The sequence below is a fragment of the Serinus canaria genome, chromosome 14 (assembly GCF_022539315.1).
Source record: "Serinus canaria isolate serCan28SL12 chromosome 14, serCan2020, whole genome shotgun sequence".
NCBI classification, from domain to species: domain Eukaryota; kingdom Metazoa; phylum Chordata; class Aves; order Passeriformes; family Fringillidae; genus Serinus; species Serinus canaria.
In genome coordinates, this window is record NC_066328.1 from 11,769,111 (window position 1) to 11,795,375 (window position 26,265).

Here is a 26,265-nt window from a genome sequence, read left to right on the forward strand (position 1 = left end):
ACAAATAAAAGAGAAGACCATCAGCTAAATCTGGAAAAGATTTATGGAAAGGAGAAAATTAGGTTTGCTTCCTTAACATGGTCTTATTTCCAAAACTTTCAAATCACTTGTAATGAAAGGTTTTTAAAAATTTATCTTACTGCCTTCTTTTTAAGACAGAATAAGGTATGTGATAGAAGAAAGTCAAAATTATCAGTTTCAGAACTGACACATCTAGAAAATGTTAGAATTTTAATTTGAGCAGCTTTACAGCCCATTTAACTTGAAATCAAAAAGTAATTTTAATCATGTTTTTATTTTTAAACTAAATTGGCACAATTACATCTAGATGAACAGGCACTACCAAAAAGCTGCTTTTTCAACAGACGTTTCCCCTCGGCCATTAATAAATTTAGAAAAAGAAGTTCTCTGAAAGGCTGAGAAAAGCAGCCTAAAAAAAAACCCAAATCTGTAACTCAAACACTATCATCATTCTTTTATTTTATCATTTAATCACTTGTGGGTTTGAGGGTTTGCTTGGTTTATTTTTAATACACAGAATGTCTTTTTTATATTGGTGAGATATTTTTTTTCTCCCCTGTAAACTTCACAGATAAAACCACACAATAATTTGGCTGGCTCACTCCTAGGAATTTACACTTAGCTAACCATTTTACAAGTGACTAAACAGTTTCATTAACAGCAGCAGCACAGCCAAAACTTTTTACCACCCTGCTTGAATCCTGCCCACCATTGGGAAGGTGGAGCCAACAGGATCATCACCTACCTCAGGAGACACATGAGGAAATGCTGCCCACAATGAGCTAAGTGTGCCCACCCAGAGCTCAACATGGCACTGACTGCTCTGCATTCAACATTTTTACACCAAAGGCTGATATTCCCCACACTTCTGTTGCTCAGCCAAGGCAGCCACAACCCTGCAGGGCAAACAGTCCAGGGTCTTTTTAAAAGACAGAGGTCTTGCTTTTAACAAGAATGGCTTTAACAGAGGGCTCCTAATGTGTGGAATTAAACAGAGAAGCAAGAAGATGTGCACTGAGGGTGAGCAGCACTGTCTGGCATGCTGTGGAACTGTGTTCAGAAAGGCTGTGGAACCAGTGCTGTCAGGAAAGTTTGGCTCTGGCAAATTCATTTCCCCATTACACATTCACTCCCACAGGAGGGCAATGGTTTAAACACCCTCATGTTTCAAACACACATCTCACTCCATAAACAGGCAGCTCCTCTCAAAGCCTGGCAGCTCTTTGCCACCAAAACTGCAAACATCCTTTTTCTTCATCATCTCTACAACCTGGTCCTTTTTAGCAGTCAAATCACAGTCCTCAGAGCTCCTACTCCCTTTCCCATACCCAGATGGATTCTTGGCACATTTTGCTTTGTGACATTTCCTTTCCAGATGAAATGGTCTGGGGAAAGCAACTCATTTCCCCTTGTAAACATTCATAACATAAAGCTTGATTAACTCTTCACTGCATCACCCACAGTTATTCATCTTTTTTTTTTCTCCTGCAAGGATTTCAGTAGCCCTTTATCTTGTTTTTTCTTCCTGCAAGAATTTCAGTAGCCCTTTATCAACATGGGAAAGAACAAAAAGTGGCACATAAGGCTCCATGGAACATCAAGGAAATATAAAGAGCTGGTCCCACAGTTTGCAGCCCTTGTTTCCTTCCTCTGGGCTTTAACATAGCAGGGTCTTGCTACCAGCATCCCCTCCTGGAGTCACTCACCTGTTCATGAAGGTGGAATTCTGCTCTTTTAGAGCAAGCTCCCTCTGCTGCAGGGCCACAATTTGCCTCGAGAGATCATCAGGTGTCCTATGCAATTAAAACAAAATAAAAACTTTTAATGAATCATTGGTTGCAAATCTATTTTCCACACACAGCCATGGAACAGCTCTCACCAAGAGCAGACAAAGGTGATTTCCTGGGGCCAAACCTGTTGCAGTCCCTTAGAACAACACAGAGCTGCAACTTGTCCAGCTCACATAAAATCTAAAGGCATCACAGTACGAGCACAGCATTAGTAGTAAGAGGGGAAGAAGAGGAGGAAATCAATCAAAATACAGACTGTGCAATTCAACAACTCTGGCTACTGCTGAACACCCTCTGAGAGTGTAGATGTTCAGGTACATCACAGGTGATTCAAAGCAGTGTTCCCACAGAGTTACCAGTGTGCTGACTTCAGAGTCCTTCACACACACCATGACTCCAGAGCCACAGGAGAAAAAAACAGAATCCCTCAGCTCTGGGTAACACTTCAGATGTCACTGATAACCTTTCCTTGTCAAAGAGATCAGAGATTTTTACAGACCTGCTTGCAACAACTCCACAGTGGTCAGAAATAGGTTTATTTTTTCATCCAATCCAATGACAAATGCTTAAAGGTAATGGAATGGGATCAAGATAACTCCAGACTTGGCGGTTCCAGGGACCACATCAAAAGCCTCTGCAGAAGGAAACTCCTCTTTCAGAGGCCTCTCTAAGTCACAACAATAAAAATTTGTCTTGAGCCATCAGAAAGGTTTTCCCACCCTAAAACAGAAGAATCTCTGTCACACTTCCTGGAGGAAAGGAAGCTGGAAAGTTCACCCCTGTATGAACTGGGTCCATAAATTCCTTTGCTCCACCAAGATGCACCACCCACAAAGGGGAAGAGTAACCCAGACCTTGAAAGGGCTTTTCACAGGGAGCAAGTGGGGAGTCAGTTTTGCAGTGATAAAATCAGCAGACACACAATCTATCATGTGCCCTAAAAAGCAAATCAAGGTTCCACTGCTGCTGGCAGATGAAACCAGGCCTGGTCAGAGTCTACAGTGTTGAAATACAGAGCTGGAATGAGGCTGCTGCCACTCCAAAAACTGAACAGGGAGAAGTGCCTCAAGCTTGATTATTGGATTCTGACTGGATCTAGGACTAGAGAAGCCCTTTCTCTGATGAAAATATTTTTCAGGCAGCTACTCACATCAAAAAAAAAGGCATTGCTTTTTCTCTTTAATCATCTGTCACTTCCAGTTGAGTGAAAATTAGTTAAACGCTGAGTTGGTGCAGATAGGATTCAATTTTGGCAACCCCAGCTGAAAGATTCCTGCATTTCACTTCCAGAATTACAAAACTTTATCCTTCCTCAGCAGAAAATTTTGAGGCCTCTAACACCACTTGTGTTAGATCCAAGTCTTGATAGTCAATATACAGTTAAAGAGATGGAAATGTTCTCCCATCAGACAACAGAGGCACAGATTGCAGCAAAGGCATCACTCAGGACAGGACATCACACTCACTAGCCAAGAGAATTATGAGAAGAAACCAAGACACAACCTGGAGATGGCTTGGCTAAAATATCTGAAAATAAAATTCTGTTAGCAGAGACAAGTCAATTTTAAGCCAACATGCACCTGGATTTCAAAATGTGTTGCAGCATTAAATAACATTTCAAAGTCTTGAAGCTGAGCCTGAAGGGATCCTTAACTTGAGCAGCTCACCAGCTCTTTACTGAGGGCTACCAAGAGCTGGGCATCAGAGGGAACACCAGGGAAATGGACTGGGCACACCTAAGTCTGCTTGGCAAGAAGCAGCTGTAAGCAGACATAATGATTTCCACAGGAAAAATCTTTGTACAATGTAAGGCCAAGTCAACAAGCCTCTGAAAAATGCAGTTCTAAGCCTCTAATAAATTAATCACCCAAATATAGCAGATTTATCATAAGCATAGTTAGTATCAGGCAGCTCTCTGGTCATGTTGAGTACCAGCCCTCAACACCAGTGTATGGTCCCTGCATCAGTGAAATAACTTCACAGATTATTTTTCTAATGTATAAAAAAAGTGTATCTGGCTTAATTTTTTTCCTCTCTTTTTTTTTTTCCTCCCCATAAACTGACACTATAATCTATTAGGACTGAGATCAGGAACTGAAATTAATCCAGTAGTAAAATGAGAGAGTACTATAAAAGCCACAGATTTCTAGTAATGACAGCTCCTGACCGATTTCCAATAAAAAACAATCATCCTCATCTGCTCAGCCATTCAAACCAACAATCAGCTTCCAGTCTCAGTTCCAGCAATTGGCAGGTTTAGGTTTACACTCAGTTCTGGACAATGTTTTATTGGCATTAAATAGCTTTTATTATTTCTTTCTAAGTGGAGTAGCATAGCTATGTAACAGAAAACAAAGTCCATGGGTATTAATCCCCTGTAAAGAAAAGTTCATTTTCTGGAACACTAAATCATATCAGGTGATCAGAGCCAAAGACACCTTTGCATGCACTCTGCTGTCCTCTCACTGAGAGGTTTCAAAGCCTGGTTCCAAGGTCTACACCCTATCCTGAGCATCAGCACTTTGGCAAAAGCCAAATTTCCACAGATCCAAGCAGTGGAACGATGCTGCATGCACAATAAAATGAAATCAAAGCTTTCAATTTGAAGAGAATTGGTCAAGTCCCAAAGCACTGCAAACAGCAACCAGCTGTGACCAGGCCTCTCAGTGCATGAGTTTCTGCAAACAGTGCCATGCAAAGAGAGAAATTTGTCAGCATCCCAATGCAGAGCAACACGTTCTGGCCTTGAGAGCCTTGGCTGATGCCTATAATTTTTGCTAAACTCTGTCCACTCCCTGTGGAACATTTGATATCAAAACCAGCATTGGAAAGCCAAGGAATCTGCTTTAAGAGGTTCTTTGTGACAACACAGCTTTCCAACACTACTGCAATCACCAGGGCTTGTTGAGGGAAGTTTGAAACCCTGTCCTGAGCCAAAGAGAGTCCCTTTCTGAAAAGCTGAGCAGTGCCACTGTGTGTGCTCTGCAAACCTGCAGGAGATTCCTTCCCCAGGCAGTAACACCAAAAACCCCACACCTCGTGTGCACCAGCCATGCACAGACCTGTCAAGAGACCAGAGCGGTCCCATTCAGGCAGTGTGTTATAACACTGATTCATGTGCTTTGTAATCATAAAGCACACATGAACAAATGAAAAAGGGACTTCCAAACTTCAGGAACAAATCCCTGCCTTCAGATCCCTTCTCCTGGCTAAGGCACAAGGAGCTAAAAGCTAGAATGTTCTTCTCTCCCACCTTCCCATCCTAAGACCCCCATCCCTCTTGCTTAAGCAAAATTCATAACAAACAAACATAAGTCTAATTTGGATGAGGTTATCTTTTGTCCTAAACGAGCAAATTAGTCCAGCAATTTACATCACAGTAAGGCAGGAGGGGACAAAACTACTGGTAACCAAAGCTCTTTGCCTTCCTTTGAAGCCCAGATAATTTGAAAAGGACCAATTTGAGAATGATGAAAACATAAAATCATTCCAATGAACTGAAAAATTAACTTAATGGGATGTCCAACCAAGTCACACAATGACTTTTAGTGCCCACTGTCACACTTTCTAAACTTTTGAGGAAAACAGCTTATGCTATTTTGTATGTCTTCTTTTTGATGCACACAACTGACATTTCCCAGGATTTGGAGGCACACTCTGTTCTTAGTTAAGGATCTATTACCATTTCAGTATAAACTGTGACAGTTACACACTGAGAATTAGCTGTCGAAGTAACATTAAACCAAGACTCTCAAAGTAGATGAAAATGTAAAAGAAAAAAAATTTTTAATTTATAATTTATCAGAATGTCAACTTCTTATTGCTTCTATAAAATGTTTCAAAATGCACAGCAAAGAAGATTTTTGATCGTAGCTTGAGATCAGACATTAAATTTTAAGTATGGAAGTGCAAGACAAAAGTAAAACTAAAGAGAAAAACAGGCACTTCATCAAGTGTTTGGACAACTGAGTTCTTCAGTGCTTTTTGTTTAATTAAATTTGATTCAAACTACCAAACTAATACCACATTAATAACACTAAATTACTCAGAACTATTTATTTTTGAAAGTCTGCTGAATTAACATTTCTCTTCACAGATTTAGCTCAGTATGAATACACAATGACAGGTTTGGTTGTCTCAACTAAGTCATATTAAATTGAAATGGAACATTATCAGTTTTTTTGCACAGTATTTTTAGTTTTACACTTAAACAGAATTAACTGACAAAGACCAGAGGACAGATGTTCTTATTAATGATGTTTGTCAAGAAAATAGGGGAGTCCACATCTGCTTAATTCTCTTCTATGAAAAACAATTTCTAGGTGTTTTTTTGGGTTTTGGTTTGCTGTTTGATTTTTTTTTTAAGGTAAACTCCCAGAAGTATAAAATATTTATTTTGTTCCCCCCTTTTTTTTTTTTTTTTGTATTATGTACAAGGAAATGTAGCAGGATTCTGAAATTCTGCTCTCCACAAGAAGATCTTTTTCTACTTTTATAAAAATAATTAAATCTTCTTTCTAGGCAGGAAGCAACAGCACCTGAAGAACAAACAGAACAATAACATGACAAGAAGAGAAGATTTCTGGAAAGGCAGTTTAGTTGTTTTAAATATTTCTGTATGATTAGAAAGGCCATGGAATGTCTGTAACAGTCTTTTCTCCTCTATGTTTGAAGTGAGTTTCAAACATCCTCTTTGTATATTTGATCTCCTCAACTGCTTTAACTCCTCTAGCTCTGATTTACAGAACTCCTGTTTATCTCTGAAGTTTCACCAAGTCTAAAAGCAGCTCAGTTCCTGGAAAGACTCTCCCTGCAAGAAAGTTCAGCAAATATCAATAACCACAAGAGCTCATACAGACTTCTGGGATACAGCACAGAGTCCTTACGTTTCATTTGGTCAGATTAACTCCCTGTTGTTATGAGAAAGCTACAAATTGCTTCATTTCCCTTTCTCCTCAAAATATGCATTGCCTCCTTAGCTCACCTTCAACAGACTACAGGAAAATATTACCACTAAAATCTGGTGTCCAGATCAGCTCTGAGAGTGAACTTTCACAACAGCACTTCTGCAGAAAAGCCCCTTCAAGCTCCAGTCCAGGCAGTTATCCCTGTCTGTTCATAACTCCATGCCTACATCCTTCCCTTCCTATTCCTGACTACACTAATTCATGCACATGGTCTGGAATCTCCTACATACATTAGTCACCAAAAAAAAAAAAAAAATACTCAAAAAAAAAAAAAATACTCAATGTTTCCAGGCAATTAGGACACATTTAGTGCTTTGTAGCACTTTGATTAAATGTTTTGAATAGTAGTCACAAACCTTTACTCATTCAAATGAAGGTGCTAAGAGCTGTCAAACCCACAAAACTAAGGTATACCTGAGACTGTTTCTCCAACAAAGTGGCTGCTTAATATTTTATGTACAAAGTAAATGGAGGAAATGTGAAGTGCAAGTGAAAGCAATAAGCAATCTCAGCCTCCGAGGTTCTCTTCATTTAGAGAACTCTTATTTGTGTACAGATAGAATCAACAAATCCAATTGCTCTTTACTAAAGCAAATGTCCCCATTAACCACTTGAAGCAGAAGAACAACTTATTTGTAAGAAAACATTTGAAGTGTTTATAAGTGTCTTGACAATTCTAAAGACAATTGATGTGTCTCTTTTGAAGCAATTGCAAAATTAGCAAATTAATCCAATCAAGCTATAATTTGAAGAGGGGAGGGGAAAAAAGGAAGAAAACTATCTTAGATTCCAGTTAATAACTTCTTTGGATTTTAATGAAGAAAGCTTTTTTCCTCCCAAAGTTATGGCATCATAACAACACATTGTTCAAGTTTCATTTCTACTTTAAAGAAACAGATAAGGGCTCAACAAGATAAAATTAATCTTACTTTGGAAAAAAAATAAATTAACACTGGGCAAACATTTCAACAGTCCAAACTTCTTTCTCATCCCTACCACTGCTCTAAGAGCAAGCACAGAACAATCCACAGGAACGTGGTAACACACATTGCACAGTGGAATGGAACCTCAGCAGTGAAAAGCTGTCAAAGACCTCAGGAAGAAGGAATCTACACAGCAGCACCAAGACTGCTGATCTGGAAGATAAAAACACTCACCTTTGGGTTTGCCACTGCATACTTAATCACATGACATAATTCAAAGCTTTTAGTGGTCATGGTGAAAAAAAAATTCAGAGTCATCAAGAGACGTTCATAAAATGAAATCATTTATAAGGCAGCAATAAGGCATTTAACATGCATCTAGAGACACAGGAAGGGTATCCACAAAGCTGTGAAAGATTCTCATTCTATGTTTTTTCTATACAAGAAAATAAAGAGTTCTTAAGGTCTTAAACCCAATAGATTAGACACTGAAAAGAAAAAGCCACAAAATTCTAAAGCAACTTTCAGGTATTCACCAGCAGTAGTACAGAAGTATTGAAGTTAGAAATGATCAAAAGAGATTTTTAAAATGGCTGTTACTGCTCTCATGTTAACAGAGATATCAGCACAATCTTCACAATTAGAGAAGCAAATGTATTTTCTCAATTCACAATTAAGTGAATGTAATTATGCATTAATGATGATGTTGAAAGGAAATTATTGTGGTACACAATTTTGTACCTATTGCCCTTAAGACTTCAAGCACAAAATGTAAACACACTTAATAATGTAATGTTTCATTTTACTGCAGTAGCAGCAAAAGACATTTTAAGTGTTTTTCCTAACCACAAACCTTATCTGAGAAAAAAGCAACAGCTGAAGGGAAAAATAATGCCATAAAATGAATAAAAACTCCTTTTAGGGAGTCATAAGTAGGGCTGCTTTTCCTATAGTTTCTATTTGTCACTGGAGTTGGAACAACCATTTTGGCAACCTGAGGTTGGGCTGAGAGGACAGTGTGAAAGGGGAGCCAAGAGACTTCATGAGGAAGGTGATGGCAAATCAAACTAATCTAAAGAACAGAATGTCAGCAGAACACCAACTACGTATTAGATTTGCATAGTTGTAAAGAGCAATAAACAAAAAATTAATTTCTGAAAACCAGACTGAAATACAAAGATATGTTAATTGGAAACAAACTCCAAACAGAGAGATGTTGTTTCTTTCAACAGTGGGTCATTAGAAACCCCAAAAACCATTACAGGCCAATCACCAGGATTATACAAAACTGGGAAAGAACCCTGACAGCTAAAAAATCAATTTTACCAAAACTCTGCTGGTTCCATTCTGCAAAGTCACTCTCAAGGCATTTGAAGAGAGATTTGGCCAAGCCTAGAAAATTACATCATCAGCTTCTTCTCCAGGAAGGAGGAGTGGGACACAGGGACAAGATCCAAAATCTTCCGAAACCTAAAATCAAATATAATTTGCAAGTATTGAACATGCCCTTCTGGGATAACTTCTAGCCCCATGGAAATTACCAACAGAGACATCATTTTTGCAGATAGCCAGGGCTCCTGTCTGACAGGAGAGCCCCTGCTGCAGCCAAGGCTGGCTACTGACAATTTATGTTCATTTGACTATTTTACAGATTGCACTGAATTGATGGTCTTGTTCTTTTGACACCTGTCTGAGATAATCCTTGCAGAATATTAATTTACCTAAATCCTTGTATTGCTTTCAACATCTTTATTGATCCCCTTGTTTACCCAGATTCTTATCAGCTGAAAATATTAGCCAGCAGTAACACAAAGCCCCTAACCTTGAGCAAGAGGAAATAATAATAATGGCTGAAGACAGGTCCTCAGGAGAGTCTAGACCATATTTTCAACTGCTTTTATATAAAGTGATTTGACATCCCATATATTATTTACTTCTGATTACAATCACATATTTAATCTCATGCCAGGAATGGCCACTTTAAACTGCAACTTTAAGCTACAGTAGAAGTTATTTTAAATGTTTTTGGGTTTTTTTAATACCATTACAACAACAGCTGCAGGTAAATTTATGGTAACAATTTTAGAAAGAATAAAAAGCATACCACTTGTACGTTCAGCTGGAATTCTAAGTTTTTCTTTCAGCTAGAAAATTAAGGTTAAGCCTGTTGCTTTGATTAATTAAAAACTACCCAAAAATTCAGTAAAAGATTATGTCTCACCTCTGCCAGAAGCAGAACATAAAACATTCAAGCTCCAGCAACTGTGAGAGGTTAAAAGCCTTGCTGAAGTACAGAAAACACAGCTGAAAAATTATTATATTTATCATGAAAATCAATAGCAGAACCACAAAATTAAACAATGCCTAAGGAAAATGCTTGTGCTGTTAGCAGCCACGGGGGGCATTTGTATTAAGATGGCAAAAAGGCTTTAGCTGCCACTGAAGCTCTGTTTCTGGTAGTTACATCAAGTGCATGAAACATCTGAGGTAGCTCTAGATATCCCCTGAAACCAAACAAAAGCAAGGCCTGAATTTTAGAAACTGAGGCACAAAGACTAAGCAATACCATTAGGGACACCCAAAAATCTCTAATTCAATGTAGAAAAATAAAACCTCACATTGATTTAATAGATGATTAAAGCTATCAATCATAAACACTGTCACCTAAATCTTTTGTTTCCTAACTGGTAAAAGTCAAATATCAGTATGCAACACCATTTTTGTGAGCCATACTAATCAGTTAATCCTAAAACACGAGTTTAAATCCCAGCTTTTTGCCTCATGTTTAGCTACCACATCATTTCCCACCGAGTTCATTTCCCATTCAGAGCCTGTTGCTGAATTCCTGGTTTGAACAAATGCAGGAGCACGTGAGCTCACTGTGCAGAACCCCCACCTTTGGCTCAGGCCTCCCCACTTAGGGAAGCACATTTCCCACTCAGCTGGCCACGGGCTTCATCCAGGAAAACAAATTACACACGTCCCCAGACACATGTAAATAAACCAAAGAAATTTCAGATTTACAGCTCTGTCTTCAAACCCTCTCCCCCAGCTCAGGGAGGATTAAAAAGGACTTCAAAGAAGCCTGAGTTCCAATTAAAACACTGTGACCACCCCGGGGACGCAAAAATATTCCTCTGATTAGTGAGATGCACTCTTTGAACTGTTTAGCTAAAAAAAGCTTTCAGAACTTTAAACAAATGCAGTAATTCTCTCTCATACTTTTTTTTTTTTAAAGTTTCTAAAAATTTAATATTCAAAGTGAAGGACAAATAACATTTAAAATGGAAAGTTTAATGGAAGCCCATTAGCACATCAGCTCTAGGCATCACTAACATGAGACACAGAAGACCTGAGTGCTGCAGTCCCAGTACAAAGTAGGCAACTCAAGTTGTCAGAACAGAAGAACCCAGAGTGTCACTGCTGCTGCAGAGGTGGTGGCACCCCTGTGTTATGATATCCCAATCCCAGCAGCCCTCAGAACCACTCTCCCTGAAAGGCAGAGCACATCAATCCCACCTCATTTTGAAATTCTGCTTTATTTCCTTAACATCCAAAGCTCCCAAGCCACATATACAAAGTGTCTCACATCCAAGTTCTTTGACACATGGTGATAATACAACAGTTACCCTCAGACTTTGCAATTAGCACAGATTTAAATAAAAAGCTCTTTCTATGCTTGCTGCAAAGAAAATCAAAAGAAAGAAACCAACACTCTCCATCCCTTCAGACTCTCACTCCCAAAACCAGAGCTGAATTACATAGTCCAAAAGTTTTAACATTAAGAACAATGAATGCTAAGAACAAATGCTGGGAAAATAACTGAGGCTTGGAGTATGCCAAAGGAGTTGGAGCTAAGTGGGTATAATAAACCTGCCTGTGAAAGCCAAGCCCCAATCACCCTCATCCACAAGGAATGAATAATTCATGGCAGAAGGAGATAGAAGCAGACTAAGACTTATTCACAGAAAGTGGAACTGCTCAAGTATAATTGCATTACAGATGTAAACAGTGGCATTTCAACAACTTCTCGTCTCCTTTTGCCAGCTTGCTCTCACAACCCTCACTCAGCTCAGGTACCTGCATCCAGCACAGGGGTCAGAGCAGCCAAAAGCAATTGTGGCTTCCCTGTGTCTGCCATGGCTCCTGGGACTGGCATAAATGGAAGCACTGGTGTCCACAGCACTTGGACATCATCTTGGCTTGCTGCTATCATCCAGCTTTGAGCAATTCCAATGCCTGAAGCTGCTGGGGGAGGCACTAATAAGGTTAGATGATAAACATTGGCAAAGTTTGAAATGTATCCATAGAAGAGAAAGCTCCTACTCTCTCTGTTAAAAGAAACACACACCCTTTTTTCACACCACTTTTACATCCTTCCTTTCATTCACATTTACCTTGCAGACCTTGAGCATCATGCTGTGTGATACAGGACTTCCCACAAACCAGTTATTTTTCCTTTTTCAACAAATGGATGCTACAGAACTAACCAGGCAAGAATAAAAGAATTAAACAGCTTTCCCAAAGTCTTCAAAACATCCACCCTCCTGGAGATGTCCTCCTGGCTTTTATGGGATCTTCAGCTTCCAGATTCTGCTCACTGCTGGTATGACTGCAGCTTTGTACAACAGCTCCACCATTGAGAAGAAGGTGCATCAGATATTCCCAATCCTCAGATTTCACTGGAACTTGATTGGGAAGGTACTGCAAGGGAGTCCCATTTATACAGCAAGTATTATGTACCTGCTACACCTGTCTTTGGACAACAGTTTCAGAAAGCACAAATGAAAGCTGCAGCCATTAAACCACAAAATAATTTTAAGTTGCTGGTGCAGAGCTCCCTGAGTCAGCTGCTTTCTTCCAAAGCCCGTCTGAATTCTCAGGTTTTCCTGATACATCACCAAAAAATTTTTAATTTACTTCAACCATTCTGGTTTATAACCTGAGCACATGCCAGCTAAAAATATTTTCAAATCTCAGCTCAACTCTCCTTCCTCTGCTGAGCCACAGCTTCTCTCATAGAACTCCCCACTTCAGAAGCACCCTAAAGAAAAAGTGCCAGAAATCCACATTTCTTATAGAACTTGATACCACCACTGTGTTTAGTACTAAACCTGTGCAAAGACAGGACTGAAATGAAAGCACAAAGGCATATGGAAAACAAGTCCCTCTGTACTTGAAAGCAACTTTGCAAATGCTTACAGAACACTTGGCCACATGCTGAGCATTTACTCTTTGCAGAGTCATGTATCAAGACCAGAATTTCTTCTTTCTCCTTCTGCCAAAATCTTTTTTCTACCACATTTACTATATTTTTTTAACAAGAAGAAAAAAATCTGCGCACAGCACATGACAGAGAGAAGATACTGTTAAAAATTTTGTAACTAAGGCTTAAAGAGGCAAAGAGTTTTTTGTAAGGCTGGGTAAGAGGATGACTGGCTGAAAAATAAGAAAGTCACACCTTCAAGTTGTACCTTTCATGTAAGGAGAACAACTCTTCAATCAATGCAAGAAACACACAGAAAGGTTCAACAAGTAGGAGACTCCATTTGAAACCACCTCCCTGCACAGACATCCTGCTGCCCTCTGCACCAAGTCAGACAAGCAGACACATCCTGCACTGGCACACCTTTTCCCACAGAGGACTGGAAAAACCCTGAAGTGATGGGCACAATTACTGTACTGAGAGATTCAGATATATCCAACCAAAAAATCTTTTTGTTACAAACCCAGGGAACTACATAAACAATCCCAATTTTCATGTGCACATTCACCAGAGTCTGTCAAACTATCCATTTTTTAGCAGGTTTAAAAGAAACACTGCAATATACAGCTCCTCAGAAAGGAGAAACCAGAGCTGCCTATTGATTAGGTGTCAGGGCTACCTCAGGAAAGAGAGAAAAAACATAATAGTGGAAACAAAAGTTGCCCACTACATCCTCCCTTCAGAAAGCACAAAGGCTTTAAATACATGAAACCAGCTCGACTGTGTAGTTACCCTCTGAAAGGCCGACAATTACCTAAATTGGGCTGTGTGGCAGGGAGGAATAAAAATGAGACAGGGTCAAAACAGCTCTGGAATTAATTGGGAGGGGAGAGGGTATATTTCAAAAGAGGGGGAATTTTCAATCTCGCCTGCCTTCCTTCTCCCTCACTCTCCAGCAATCACCACGGCCCAAAGACACAGCAGAGGAAGATTTCATTAATAAATTTATTTCAACTTTCTTTTCAATGGTGCTAAGAATGTATGCAAATCCATTCATAATTAGGTTTAAAAATTCCATTTCATGGGATAATCAGACTTCAAAAAACTCAATTTTAGTTTTAATCAGATTTTAACAAGGATATTAAGTCCATTTCGTTCAGAAGAGGGAGAAACGGTGAATTTAACACAAAATGTATTCAAGCTTAGCCCTGGGAGATAATTAAATAAAATTAATTTGGCAAGGGTTGTCTGTAAATGGAAACGCTCCAGACAGCAGAGCAGGTTCCTGAAGGAAACAAAAGCAGTTCATTACTGTACAAACAGATACAAAGCTTATTGTTCAGACAGAAGAGAACTGCAGCTCCTCCACAACAGCAGGACAACCTGAGCCCTTGAGCTGCCTCTGACAAATGCAGCAGTGTGTGGAGAAGGAGAAGGTGGTTATTTCCTTCTTGTTTCAGCTAAGTCCCCACTCCCCTGGCACAGCAAGGAGGGAAAATGCAGGGGGACAGCATATACAAACCTAACAATTCCAAATTACTAAGCACAGAAAATTATAAGAAACAACCTAGTGAGAGACAGCTCCTTTATACTATAAAAACCCATGTACAAACTTGAGGCTGTCAGCAAGATTTTTGCCAGATATGGTTCCATCAAATTCCATGTAATGATTTAGTCACACCATAGAACTGAATCCCAACTAATACCAAAAGCATTCCATTCTCCCTGACAAAAACCACAGACTGATACAGATACTAAAACTTTGGTGGCTGTCCTTCTGATGTTTGAATTCTGAAGGGCCAAATATTTATTTTGTAGCCCTTACAACTTTAGACACAAAAATGCAGCTCTTTTAACATTGTATATTAATAACTGTCAGATGTCTCTGACAATTATTAACATCACAGGGGTACCAGAGTATGAAAGTCATTTCTGGTAAACACTCAACTGTGCTGTAGATTCAGATTCTGGGTTAGGTTTTCCTGATGTATATTGGTGAAGGGTTTACCTAAACTTTCCTCCAACGTTGGACACTTCTAAGGTTCAGCTGGACCCAGTGCTGGGCCATCTTGGCCAGACCAGGCTTTTGTCAGGAAAGGCTGAACCTCGAGGTCCTTTCCAACCTGGTATTCTACAAATCTGAAAATCTGGTGACCTGGACACACCACCACTGAAAAGAACAGACTACAAAAACCAGACAGGTATTTCTGGAACAGAAAAAGCTATTTTAACTATCTAACTAGAGTCAAATGACATTGAGAAAGAGCATGCTTATCTTTAGCAGCTGTCACAAGCCATCCAGGCAGGAGCATGTGCATTTCCAAGACCTATGTCTATTCAATTAGGGGAAAAAAAAAAAAAAAAAAAACACCCAGAGCATTTTTTCACTCTTCCTCTCTAGCAGACTTGCAAATATATCACTTATTATGAAGTGCCAATTGCATTTCCCCTTGCCAGGTACTTTCAGACAGGTGAGCCAAAAGGTGTTGTGTGACCTTGACAAGTGGGCCAGCTCTCCAGAAGGCAGGTGACGCCTTTGCCAAAGTCACACTGGAAACCATCAAACCTAAATGAAAGGCTTGTCACAAAATAGGCTTGATGCCATCAACCTTGGCTGCTGCATTTGCAGAAAACCACCTGAAGCCACAGAGCTTTATCTCTGGGAGTACAAAGAGCACAGAGTCAAATGTCATTTGCCAACACAGTAGCAAAACTGAGGACAAAAAACCCATAACTAGGTTAAAGCATCTTCTTCTAATGGAGCCAAGAGCAGAGCTGTGAAGTATTCCAAAAGCTGTCCCAGTTAAAGCTGACTTCTCTAACTGAGGATGCAGATACTGAACACATTTTCAGTCAAAGCCAGACACTCCATTTCTGCCCTCCTTAGAAAAGTTAGCAGGATTTCAAGCCATCACTGAAGAGCTTGATGTGTATCACAGCAAGAGGATGACTGTTTCATTAAAACAGAAAATAAATCAACTTGGTCAGCAGGGAATAACTTAAGTAAATCTAGAATTTCATACTTCTTCCTACCCAAAAGATTTATCTTCCCTTTTACTACACTGCTCATATCAGAGTGTCTCTGGAAGACAGTTTAAACAAGTAATAAGAATTCAAAAGCAATTACAACAAGAACAACTTGTGCCAGAAAATGGTTCTTGCAATAGCTGCCCATTACTCCCTGCAGAGACACAGAAATTGTTAACTCTGCTGACAAGGGAGTTGAGAATAATGCAGAGAAAGGGAGTGAGTAAGGATTGAGTCCAAGAGGTACTAAAAAAGCAGAGAAGAGATGCTTGAAATGTGAATCAATACATTTCTAGAAAAGACAAAACTCTGCCTTTTGTGGGAAGTTTGGACTCTGTGACAGATCTGTTCTGCTTATATAGCAAGATGCAACAAAAGTTGAGAGCAGCTTCACTGCTGCAGAGTTCTACCACTCTGTTCAAAATGGATCATGCTCTTACAAAAACACCATACTGCAGGACATGACTTCATTAGAAAAAAAAAACACTTTGCTGCAAGGTGATGACCAAAATATGTGCAGAACATCTATTTGAAAAAAATAAGCTTTGCCAATGCACTCCTAGAATTTTACATCAGTGGAAGGGAGGGAGAGAAGGTCCCATGCACCTCCACCTCTTACCTGCCTTGGCTAAGTGGGAGAGTTGGCATGTTTTATCTCCTTTCTGCTGAGCAGGCCTGGCTCCATTTCCTACAAGCTGCTCTAACCCCACTGAAAGCTGCATTTGAAAGCAGGAGCCCTGAGCTCTTATTTCAGGTATGCAGGTCAGCACTTTGAAAACAACCCCCAAGCACTGATTCTGGTTTTCACTAAACACAGGGACCTGCTCAGCCCCCAACACCTCCCATCTTTGCTTCCAGAATGGGAATCTTTCCAATTATCCCAGCCCCAGTGCTCTTGCCAGCCCAATGCAGTATTTGCTCTCATTCAGGCAGCTCACTTCAGGCTGTGGGTTTTGGAGGCTAAGACAAAAAACATTTTTCATTTTGTCTCAAACACAAAAAGGCATCATTTATAGAAACAGCAACAATTTAGGAGGCTCACTTCTAATACCTTACAACTTTTTTGAATATTGTTTCAAATAAGAAAGATTATAGCTGAAAGCAAAACATTTTTTTATTTACTCTATGCACACATAATAGCTCCAAACTGCAAGAGTCTTTTTAAAAGGGATGGAGGGCGCTAACTAAAAATCTTTATGCTTATTTAAAATTCATAATGATGAGAGTTAACAAACTTTCTTAAAACAAAAAAAAAAAAAAAAAAAAAAAAGCCTGCTTCAGGTCTTGCATGTTACTCTGGATTTTTCTGCACTGACACTGACCAGAAATGGATGAGTAAATAATCCAATCCACCATGCTAATTTACATGCTATGAGTTATTTTAAAATAACAAACAACACTTACATAATCACAGCTAGTTCAAGAGAACCTTGAGGCACTTACCACATTAATCCTTTAACTCACTAACATTTCAAGTTCACTGTGCCCTTTAGGAGATGTTTGAAAATATTGTGCTGTTCTTTTGCTACTTCAAGCCACATGAATTTTTCTCTCTCTCCAAGCAATGCATGGACAAAGGTATATTTACAAGAATACTCCCTTTAATAAAGTAGCTTATGAGGAAAGAGAATACAAGCCAGCTAAAGATAAGCTTTCATCAAAAATATCCAGTGGGAAAGCAGTCCCAAGGGAGGACAGACTGGAGCTTCAGGACAAAGCTTACATAATATCTTCACAGGGCACGTAAGCAAGCTTGTCAGAGCAGGAGCACTTTAACAATGCTAAAAAACTGAAGTTCTGTAATGTTCTGTAATTTCCTCCTGCCCAAGTTGATGTTGCTGTGCTGGCTGTTAGGTACAATTAAAACTGAAAATTAGACCTTTCCTGGCCAAGCCAGCACAGAGCTCCTCACTGCACTGATGACAAACCAAAGCCAGATGATTAAAGCAGCCTCTACCCAGCTCCCTCAGAAACAGGAATCCGTGCTCTAGGCACTGATGAGGTTAAGCACTAACCAGGAGTGAGTCATTCTCAAAACACCATCAAGATAACCTGCACAAAAAACACTCAGAAAAGCTTCTCCAACGATACAAATCATATTTTGGTCTTATCAGCACTGACAGATAAGCTCTTCTTAATAGTTCAGTGCATTTTTCAGCAAACTGCTTATTTCTCAACATGAACAAGGGTCAGCTGCTCTCACACTTCATGTCCCTGTCTACAGTTTTGTTCTGCATGGGCAGAAAGATGGACATGATCTGCTTTTACTCATTAAACTCCACTCCCCCTTCCCTACCTCCAGTTTCCAGAACCCTGGTATTAAGTAAAGCCTGCAATTCCAAACTAAAATGTACTGCCCCTCTTCTTATTCTTGAGTACATCCCCTTGTTTATAGACTGGCACATACACATTCAAATGAAACTGAGACTGAAAAGAACCTTCTAGTTTAGGTCCTGTCTAGTTCTTTGCTATTATAACTCATCTATTCCATAACCCTGTGGAGCAGAAATTTGGATATCTTTGACTCCACTGGAAGCTGCATTCAGAACTTTAGTCTTTCTAAAAGTTACAACTTCCTTGTAACTGCATTCATGGCAGGGTTACAGCAATTTGATTTAAATGCCAGAGCAAGCCTTAAAGATAGCTGGTACCTTTTCTCACCAGTATGGATCCCCCTTTTTCTCCTCCCTTCTAGCCATGAATTTCCTGGCAGCAATTACATCTCCCACCAGACCCTGCAAGAGGTTGTTCCATTCCACACTCAGTGGAATGGCTTCCAGGCTCCTTTCAGCAGCCACTTTCTGCATCCCCCACCATCTTCCTCCACACTGGGTGACAAGAACTCTGAACAGCATCTCCCAAGCCCCTTGAACATTTTCACCTCCACAGCAGTTTTTCTCCTGGTGACTCCCCTGTGTGAGAATGAACAGTGATTTTTAACAAACACACAGCCCTTCTAGTCTTTTCTACTGCATGTGCTACATTTTCCAAAAGAAGTTTGCATTCAGCTCCCAATTCCATGGAGCATTGTGCTTTGTTTCATTGAATTTTGTCCCATTTCTGCACTCTAATCCTCAGGGTCATTCAGTTCTGCATATCCAGCTTTTGTGCATTTATGAATCCTCTGAACTTGGCATCATTAGCCAAGTTTTATCAGCACACACCAAATTTTTGCACCAAAACCATTAATAGAAATACTAAATAAAGCAGATCCTAAGGCGAATCTTTGAGGAATTCTACTTATCCTTGCATTTTCCTTTCAACAATACTGAATCTATCCTTACTTAAATAATTCTTATATATCCTACCATTTTTCTGTTAATTTCCATCTTCTCATCCATGGTTTATACTTTCCCAAGTGGTTCCTGTTTCAGTGAAGTTCAAAGAAATAAGATTTATTGTGATTTATTTGATAATATAATCAATTCTCTAGACAAAGAAAGCTGTTACATCAGTCTGGCACAATCCATCTTGGTATTCCTTGATTCAATGAAGAAGGGAGATTCCTTGCCCTGTAGCTAAAGGCCATGCCCAGGAGTACAGGGGAGCAGCACACAAGAGTTTGATTCCTTACTGAAACATTTTGTTTTGCTGCTTTTGTTCAAAAAAGGCCTCTGCATTAGAGAAAAGCTTTGAAAAAGACATTGCTATGCTAAAACAAAATCATCCCCAATATGCATTTATGGGATGTGCATTTTTGTTTAAAAGTTTCCCTGCAAAAGCAAAACTTTGGGGGTGAGGGATAATGCACTGCATATCTAAGGGCACATCAACAGCCCCAGCTTAAAATTTAGAGCTGAAATACTGAAAGATGCTAAAATGGAAATGGAAAGGTAAAATTAAAACTGAGCTGGAGATTATAGTGGTTATTGGGTTTTTGGAAACGATCAAATGATAGGCTGAATAAAAATCAAGCACAAGCATTTGAGCTGTCTGACAGGAGCAAACCATCCCCTTGCTGATTAGTCTCTGCTATTTAAATGATAATTTCACTTTAAGGCAAACAGGGCTGCCTAATGCAATGAAAGTGGCTCTTTAGAAGTGCCTGTATTTTTGAAAGCTTCTCCTTCACAGCAGAGTGAGCAGCAAAGTTGGAGCCATTTACACATAACATGGGTCACTACATGCTGCAAGGAGCCAAAGCAACTTTTACCCAACTGTTTTCCAACAGTGTCAAACAATAATGGGAAGAAATACAGCAGCAGCTCACAATGGAGTGTCTGGCTGGTGAGCCCCCCATGGCAAATGAAACACCTGCTATGGAGCAGACAACACCAGCACACATTGCTAAATTACTCTCCACACAGTTCTTGGACTCAAACTACTGAAGTTCCTCAAATCACCTTTCACCAAAGATGGACAGTGTGCTAAGTTACTGCTTAACAGCTTTTTCTGTCTCCAGAATGTCAGATCTGTGATCCTGGGAAAACAATCTCTTGAACTGCTCCCAGAGCTTTGAAATGCAAAGCAAGGACAGATATATTTTTGATCTGAGCTTGCTTACTTCTCACTCTGATTATCTGATTATACATTACAGCCTTGCTCTGCTTCAATGTCATGTGCTCATCTGTTTTATTTTATACTCTTCCTATCTCTCCTTTAGCCTCCAGAGTTATTACTCTGATATATTCAAATGGAAATAAAAGCATTAATGGCAAAGGAGAAAGAACACTAATATTTTTGAACATCAGAGATAAGTAAAGCATTCTTTGGAGAAAATTAGTATCAGATAGGAAAGTCTGGCAGGAAGTTTTGCCCAGCATTTCAGTGAAGAACTGTAAAACACAGGCCTACAACACTTAAAGATATCTATGAAATGTGGTTGCTTTATTAAAAGTAAGTGGATAAACCCCAAGGGAATGGGAGAAAACTAAACTCTGGTTAAAGCACAGATTTGACATCCACTTCCAAGCATCACATTTAAATGCATCACCCCCAACACCCAAATATGGACTGAAGTCTCCCAAAACTGCATCTTACTGCTCTGAAGCCTGGAGCTTCAGAATTTGAGATGACAGAGGAGCATTTTCTCCCCACGAGGCACAATAAGAGTTCTGTCATGGAAAGCTAAAACCTAGGGCAGCGTGGAAAGTGAAGAATAATGTACATTTTAAAGCAAGAGAACAGAATAATGAAGAACAAAAGAGCTTAGAGCAGTACTCCAGCATATGCTGCATGTCACATCCAACAGGTTGACAGCTTCCTCCACGACTTCTCTATGTCAAAATTGGTGACTTCAGCACATGCACAATTAGTGTAAGACAACCACAAGTAGCTTTCTCTTTACCTTGTACCTCACTCTAAATCCAAAGATGCCCTTTGGAACTATTCAGGCACGTCTCCCTCAAGAAGCTGCTGAACACTGCTGAGGCAGTGCTTTCATCTTTCACACAAGCCAAGTCCTACAAATACTGAGCACGTAGCCTTTATTTCTATATTTCTATATAAACACAATGATTACCCTCATCATCCCTTCCACATCCCCTGCCCTGCTTTGGAACAGCAGCACTATTTATGCACCAACACAGGAGAGCTGATGAGGGAACAGATCAGGAGTGGGATCACTGTTTCCCATTCCAGACTGCTTTTTTGCTCTGCAAGGACACCTCTTACAGCTGCAGACCTCACAGAAGCAGAAGGTACCAGGTAGGAACAGAATATATTAAGACACACACCAGAGTCAGAAGCCCCAGGTGAGAAAGAAATGGCAGAGATGCTCTAAACTGGGACTAACTTGTCCTGGCAGAACAATGCAAGGAAGCCAGGAGAAAGCCCTGTTCTTAGGGATTTGGGGGAATACTAGCAACCTGCTACACTGACCCTCTTCAGAGGGTGAATTCTTTGGCATTTCCCAAATCTTCACCTTCAGTAGAAGGCAAAGAAGAAACAGTAAAATGCTGTACTCTGCCTGCAGATAACCTATCCATGAGGTAAGCTGAGACCTCATAACTATAAAAGTTTCTTTTCTCTAACAAGCACAGTGCTTCTTGGTTGTTGTTTTGGGTTTTGGTGCTTGTTTGTGGTGGTTTTTAATTACTTGTTCCCCCTACGCAGCATTTATATCCCTACTGGGTACCCTGGGAATTCCCACTGTGAGGAGACAGTTTGTTTTACACTGGGAATCTTGTAAACAGCAGTCATGCAAATTTCAGTCTGTTCACAGATCATAAATTACAACTATTTATGAAAAACTAAGACATAGAACATGAAGCTTCAGTATCCTCATACTGTGCTAATCCTAATTTTCTCCTCCAATTAGGACAGAGCTCTAAAGCTGGGGGCCACCAGTAGCCAACCCAGACAAACCAAGCTCCTCACCCTCCAACAGAGAAATAAGCACTGTAATTCAGGGCAGTGGTACAGTTACAGGGGAAAGCCAACACCAAATGCTTTTAATTAGACTGATTTCTTGCTTGGTGACAAAAGACCACAGGGCTACAACAGGCTATCCCATAAAAATATTTGCTCCACTATGGAATGATCATGCCAGAATTATGGCATTGCTGGAACCAGCAACAATAACCCTCAGTCTTATCTTGATTGGCTGCAGTTAATTAAGTATCCAGAGTAACATGAGTAACTCAAATTATTTCAACATGCACTACTTTGTATATCTGTCAACAGATTTTTTTTTAACCAGTAACTACTTACTCATAATGGACATTCAGAGAAAGACAAATTACTACCTTGTGAGAAAGGAAAAGATTATGAGCTTCATTCACTACTGCAAAGATATTCAATGCCTTGGATGGAAGAGAGTGCACAGTAGCTAAGCATAGTTAATCAAGATTCAAAAAGGAAAGTAGAGAACTCAAATATTCTCCTTTTTCTTCTATTCACTGAAAAAAAAGAGCACTAATCCACCACTAAATGCAGAATCAAGAAATCCAATTCCCTTTCCCTCTCTCCCCTCCCTTCCCCCAGCTCCAAAAGCAGAATGTGCATAGAAGGACTTCCCGTACTGAGTGTAGCACCTGGGTAATTATGAATTACAACTGTGCAAACCACGGTACTAAATAGAGATGCTTGCCACTTAATTAAACCCTTTCTTAGAGAGGAAATGCATACACATTCACACTATCTCCTCTCTTAATTGGTCTCAGACACTGCAGGAAGTTAGTCCCCAAGATTTGTCAGGCAGCCAGCTCACAGATGTTTCAGAAAGAAAACCAGGTCAGCATTCCCAGGTTCACTTCTTTGGCTCGAGGCGACAGGTCAGCAGATCAGTGTCTGCTCTCTGCAGCTGGCAGCTCCACCAAAGGAAAATGGTTCCTCAGCACTGGCCCAAATCCCTGCCAAACTGCACTTCCTTGGCAGCCAGGCCTGGCCAGTGAGCTCCCCAGAGAGCCACAGCAGCTCCAGAAGATGTCACTGCTGCAGCCACCTGCACTCACCCCAGAGGGCTCTGTGAGCTCTGTCCCCAACACACACCCAGTGAACCCCAAGTGTCCCTGGGCCAGCCTTACACCACCAGCACAGGGGGGCAAGACCTGCCTGACACCAGAACTGCAGTGGGATGTGACTCAGAACACCCAAGCCCCTGACCAGAGTCTCTGAGCTCCACACAAGAGTCCAAGCACACTTCTCTTCTCTCTGACACATCAGCTGCAGCTCTAATTTCCACACTGTAACCCATGGCCCTTCAGAAAAGGACAGCTGAGATCCTCAATGTGGAAAAAACTGAAATTATTCCGAAAAGTTGTATGAACAAAATCTTTTGTTTTTTCCCATGCATGAACACCAAGCCTGAGCTGACAGTACCACTGGCAACAGAAAGCAGTGCTCCAAAAAGGAAACACTGACTTAAATGGGTCATGATCAATATATTTGATCACCAATATAAAATAACTCTGCTGTGTATACAAAGATCTTTGAGCCCAACAGATGAATCTGAAGAAACTTTATACTCATTACTTCCATTAAAAAACACGGAGCAAAATAAAAAACAAAAACAAACCCTGTATCACATGTTACTTTTTATTACCTCAAAAAAAAAAAAAAAAAAAAAACCTCCAAGAAAAAAGCTTGGAATAAAACTCCTCAGAAGCTGTTGTTTGTGGCCCACCTGGCAGACTTCACCCACTTGTATGACTCTTCAGCCAGACTCCAACCTTTCAAAACTTGCAATCTTCTGCCACTCATGGAATAACACAAAGACAAATTTAGCATTAAACCTTGTCAGTTGCTATCAGTGGCTATCAGTACCTTCAGTACCTGAGTTACTGCCTCAGCTTTAACAAATACCTGATGCACATCTTTTTCCATCACTCAGTACTCCAGGGTATATCTATTTAAGGATAGCAAATCACTTGATAAATTCATTAGAGGACAAAAACAATATCAACCAAACACAGACAAACAGCAGCAAAAGAGGCTTATTTAGATTAATAGCTCACAGAACAAGCACCCTCATTTTTTATTTGGGCATCCTCTACATGCTGCAGAAGGGAAAGGCAGAACAATAACAGCACTGCTCTGAGAATGCTAAGATTTCTAAGGCTTGGGGTGGGGAGAAAAGAAGCAGGCTGTGAAGAACTCCTATTAAACAAGACAAAATTAAGAATACATGGTGTAAACATGAAGTTTACAAAGCCAGCCAGAAAAACAGTTTCATATTCCATCAGAGAAATCTGCACAAACCATTTTCATAGCAAGGTACAGCCCAGAGTACTGGGCAAGGAGACGGTGAGTGCATGCAGGCAGCACCAAAGAGAGTTTAAAGGTTCTGCCGGCAGCAATCACGAGTTTTCCTGAGAGCAGCTGCCCCTTCCCAAGGCTGATGGATTCACACTGGGCTGAATCCCAGGCTGGAGCGAGCCCGTTCCTTCCCCTGCAGGAGAGCGGGCGCCATCTCGTGGGAGTTCTGAGCTTTGTTACCCAAATAAAGCCACTGCTGTCACCCAAAACCTCTCCCAAGTAGTTTCCTGTTAAAATAGATTAACTGTTAATTGGCAGTAGAGGAACTGCCTGGAAAATATCTCTAAGATAATAGTCCACTGCTGAAAAAACAACCGAGTGTGTCACAATTAACATGGTTTGTCAGTGAAGGTGGTCAACAACTCAATTACTCAAATACTTGATTTTGAAGAAATAGAAGCTACATCAGCACATCCTGGAGAGAGAGAGACACAGTAAAAGAAGCTTGTTTTCTCCACACAACCCTTTCCTAATAACAGTCCTAAAAAAGCTGTGTATAAATATCCTTCTACAGGACAGTGCACTCCAAAATAAATACGACTTTCTGCTCACAGAGCAAGAATTTAACATTTTGTGGGTTTTTTCCCTTTACAGCTGAAACCAATTCTACAGCAGAAGGATCAAGTCAGAGCAACACATGACCAATGTATGAAAATCCCTGGCAGCATAACAATAACACATGAAAAAGACCTAGATCCACAGTAAGAACCAGAGCCAACTATACTGCAAGGTAGGCAGGAGGAAGTTCAAGAAATCCAAAGGACAGATAACTGAACACAAGAAAGATGACAGATTTATACTGTGTACCATATATACCACATGAACCATATATAGCACATATGATGAGTCCTATTTTATTATCTAGCTACTGTTCAGCACAGGGATATTTTGCTATAGACTACAGCCGTCTTTGTTTCTACTGTTTATGAAGAGAAAGCCCAGGACCTTACAAGTGGAGTCCAGAACGAGCAAACAGAAGATTAGCCAGAGTCAACTGTTAATGTACTTGTTTTGCCCCCACAAGGTGAAGCATTATAAACACTCTTCCATTGTCACTACAAAGAGACCAGTACTAAAAAAAGTTGGATTACCACCACACTCCTGAAAGCTGCACCTCCTTCCCAAGTATTATTACATAAAATTACACTGCAAGGGCTGATCATAAGCCAATCTGACAAAAAGCCTGCTGGGAGCAGGCAATCAGTGAACAGAAACCACTGAGAGCAGACACTGAACAAGCCCTGTGGAAGTGCTGGAGGAAATGAAAAATCATCCTCTCTAAAACGCCACACGCTGCATGCACTTCCCTTACATCCTCTGCACCAATGAAGTCCCTGATAAGAAAAGATGAGAAATCCTAATTTATTCCCTTTTCCCTTTCTTATCTAGTTATTAGCAAACAGAACATTCCTCTAGCTTTTTGGGACAATCAGCCAACTTGTTCCTGTTTCTTTTCTACTATGAGATGGGCAATTAACTCTTCTCAAACTTTCACCAACAGCATTTTCCAGGATCCAACCAGGGCAATGATCTCTCACCATCTTCATCACCCTCACAAAGATTAATGTAATTCATGCTGTAAGAAGTCTGAGAAAGAAAAGAAAAAGAATAAGGGAGGGAGGGGGAAATCATCC

At 40.1% G+C, this 26,265-nt stretch overlaps 1 protein-coding gene across 1 annotated transcript in view; it reads right to left on the bottom strand.

The window, feature by feature from the left end:
• The window catches only part of MAD1L1 (mitotic arrest deficient 1 like 1), a 348,568-nt gene that overhangs the window by 310,905 nt on the left and 11,398 nt on the right, over positions 1-26,265 (bottom strand). Inside the window, exon 10 of the mRNA XM_030229927.2 lies at positions 1,728-1,814. Within this exon, the coding sequence (XP_030085787.2) occupies positions 1,728-1,814 (87 nt within the window). The remainder of the gene's footprint in view (positions 1-1,727; positions 1,815-26,265) is intronic.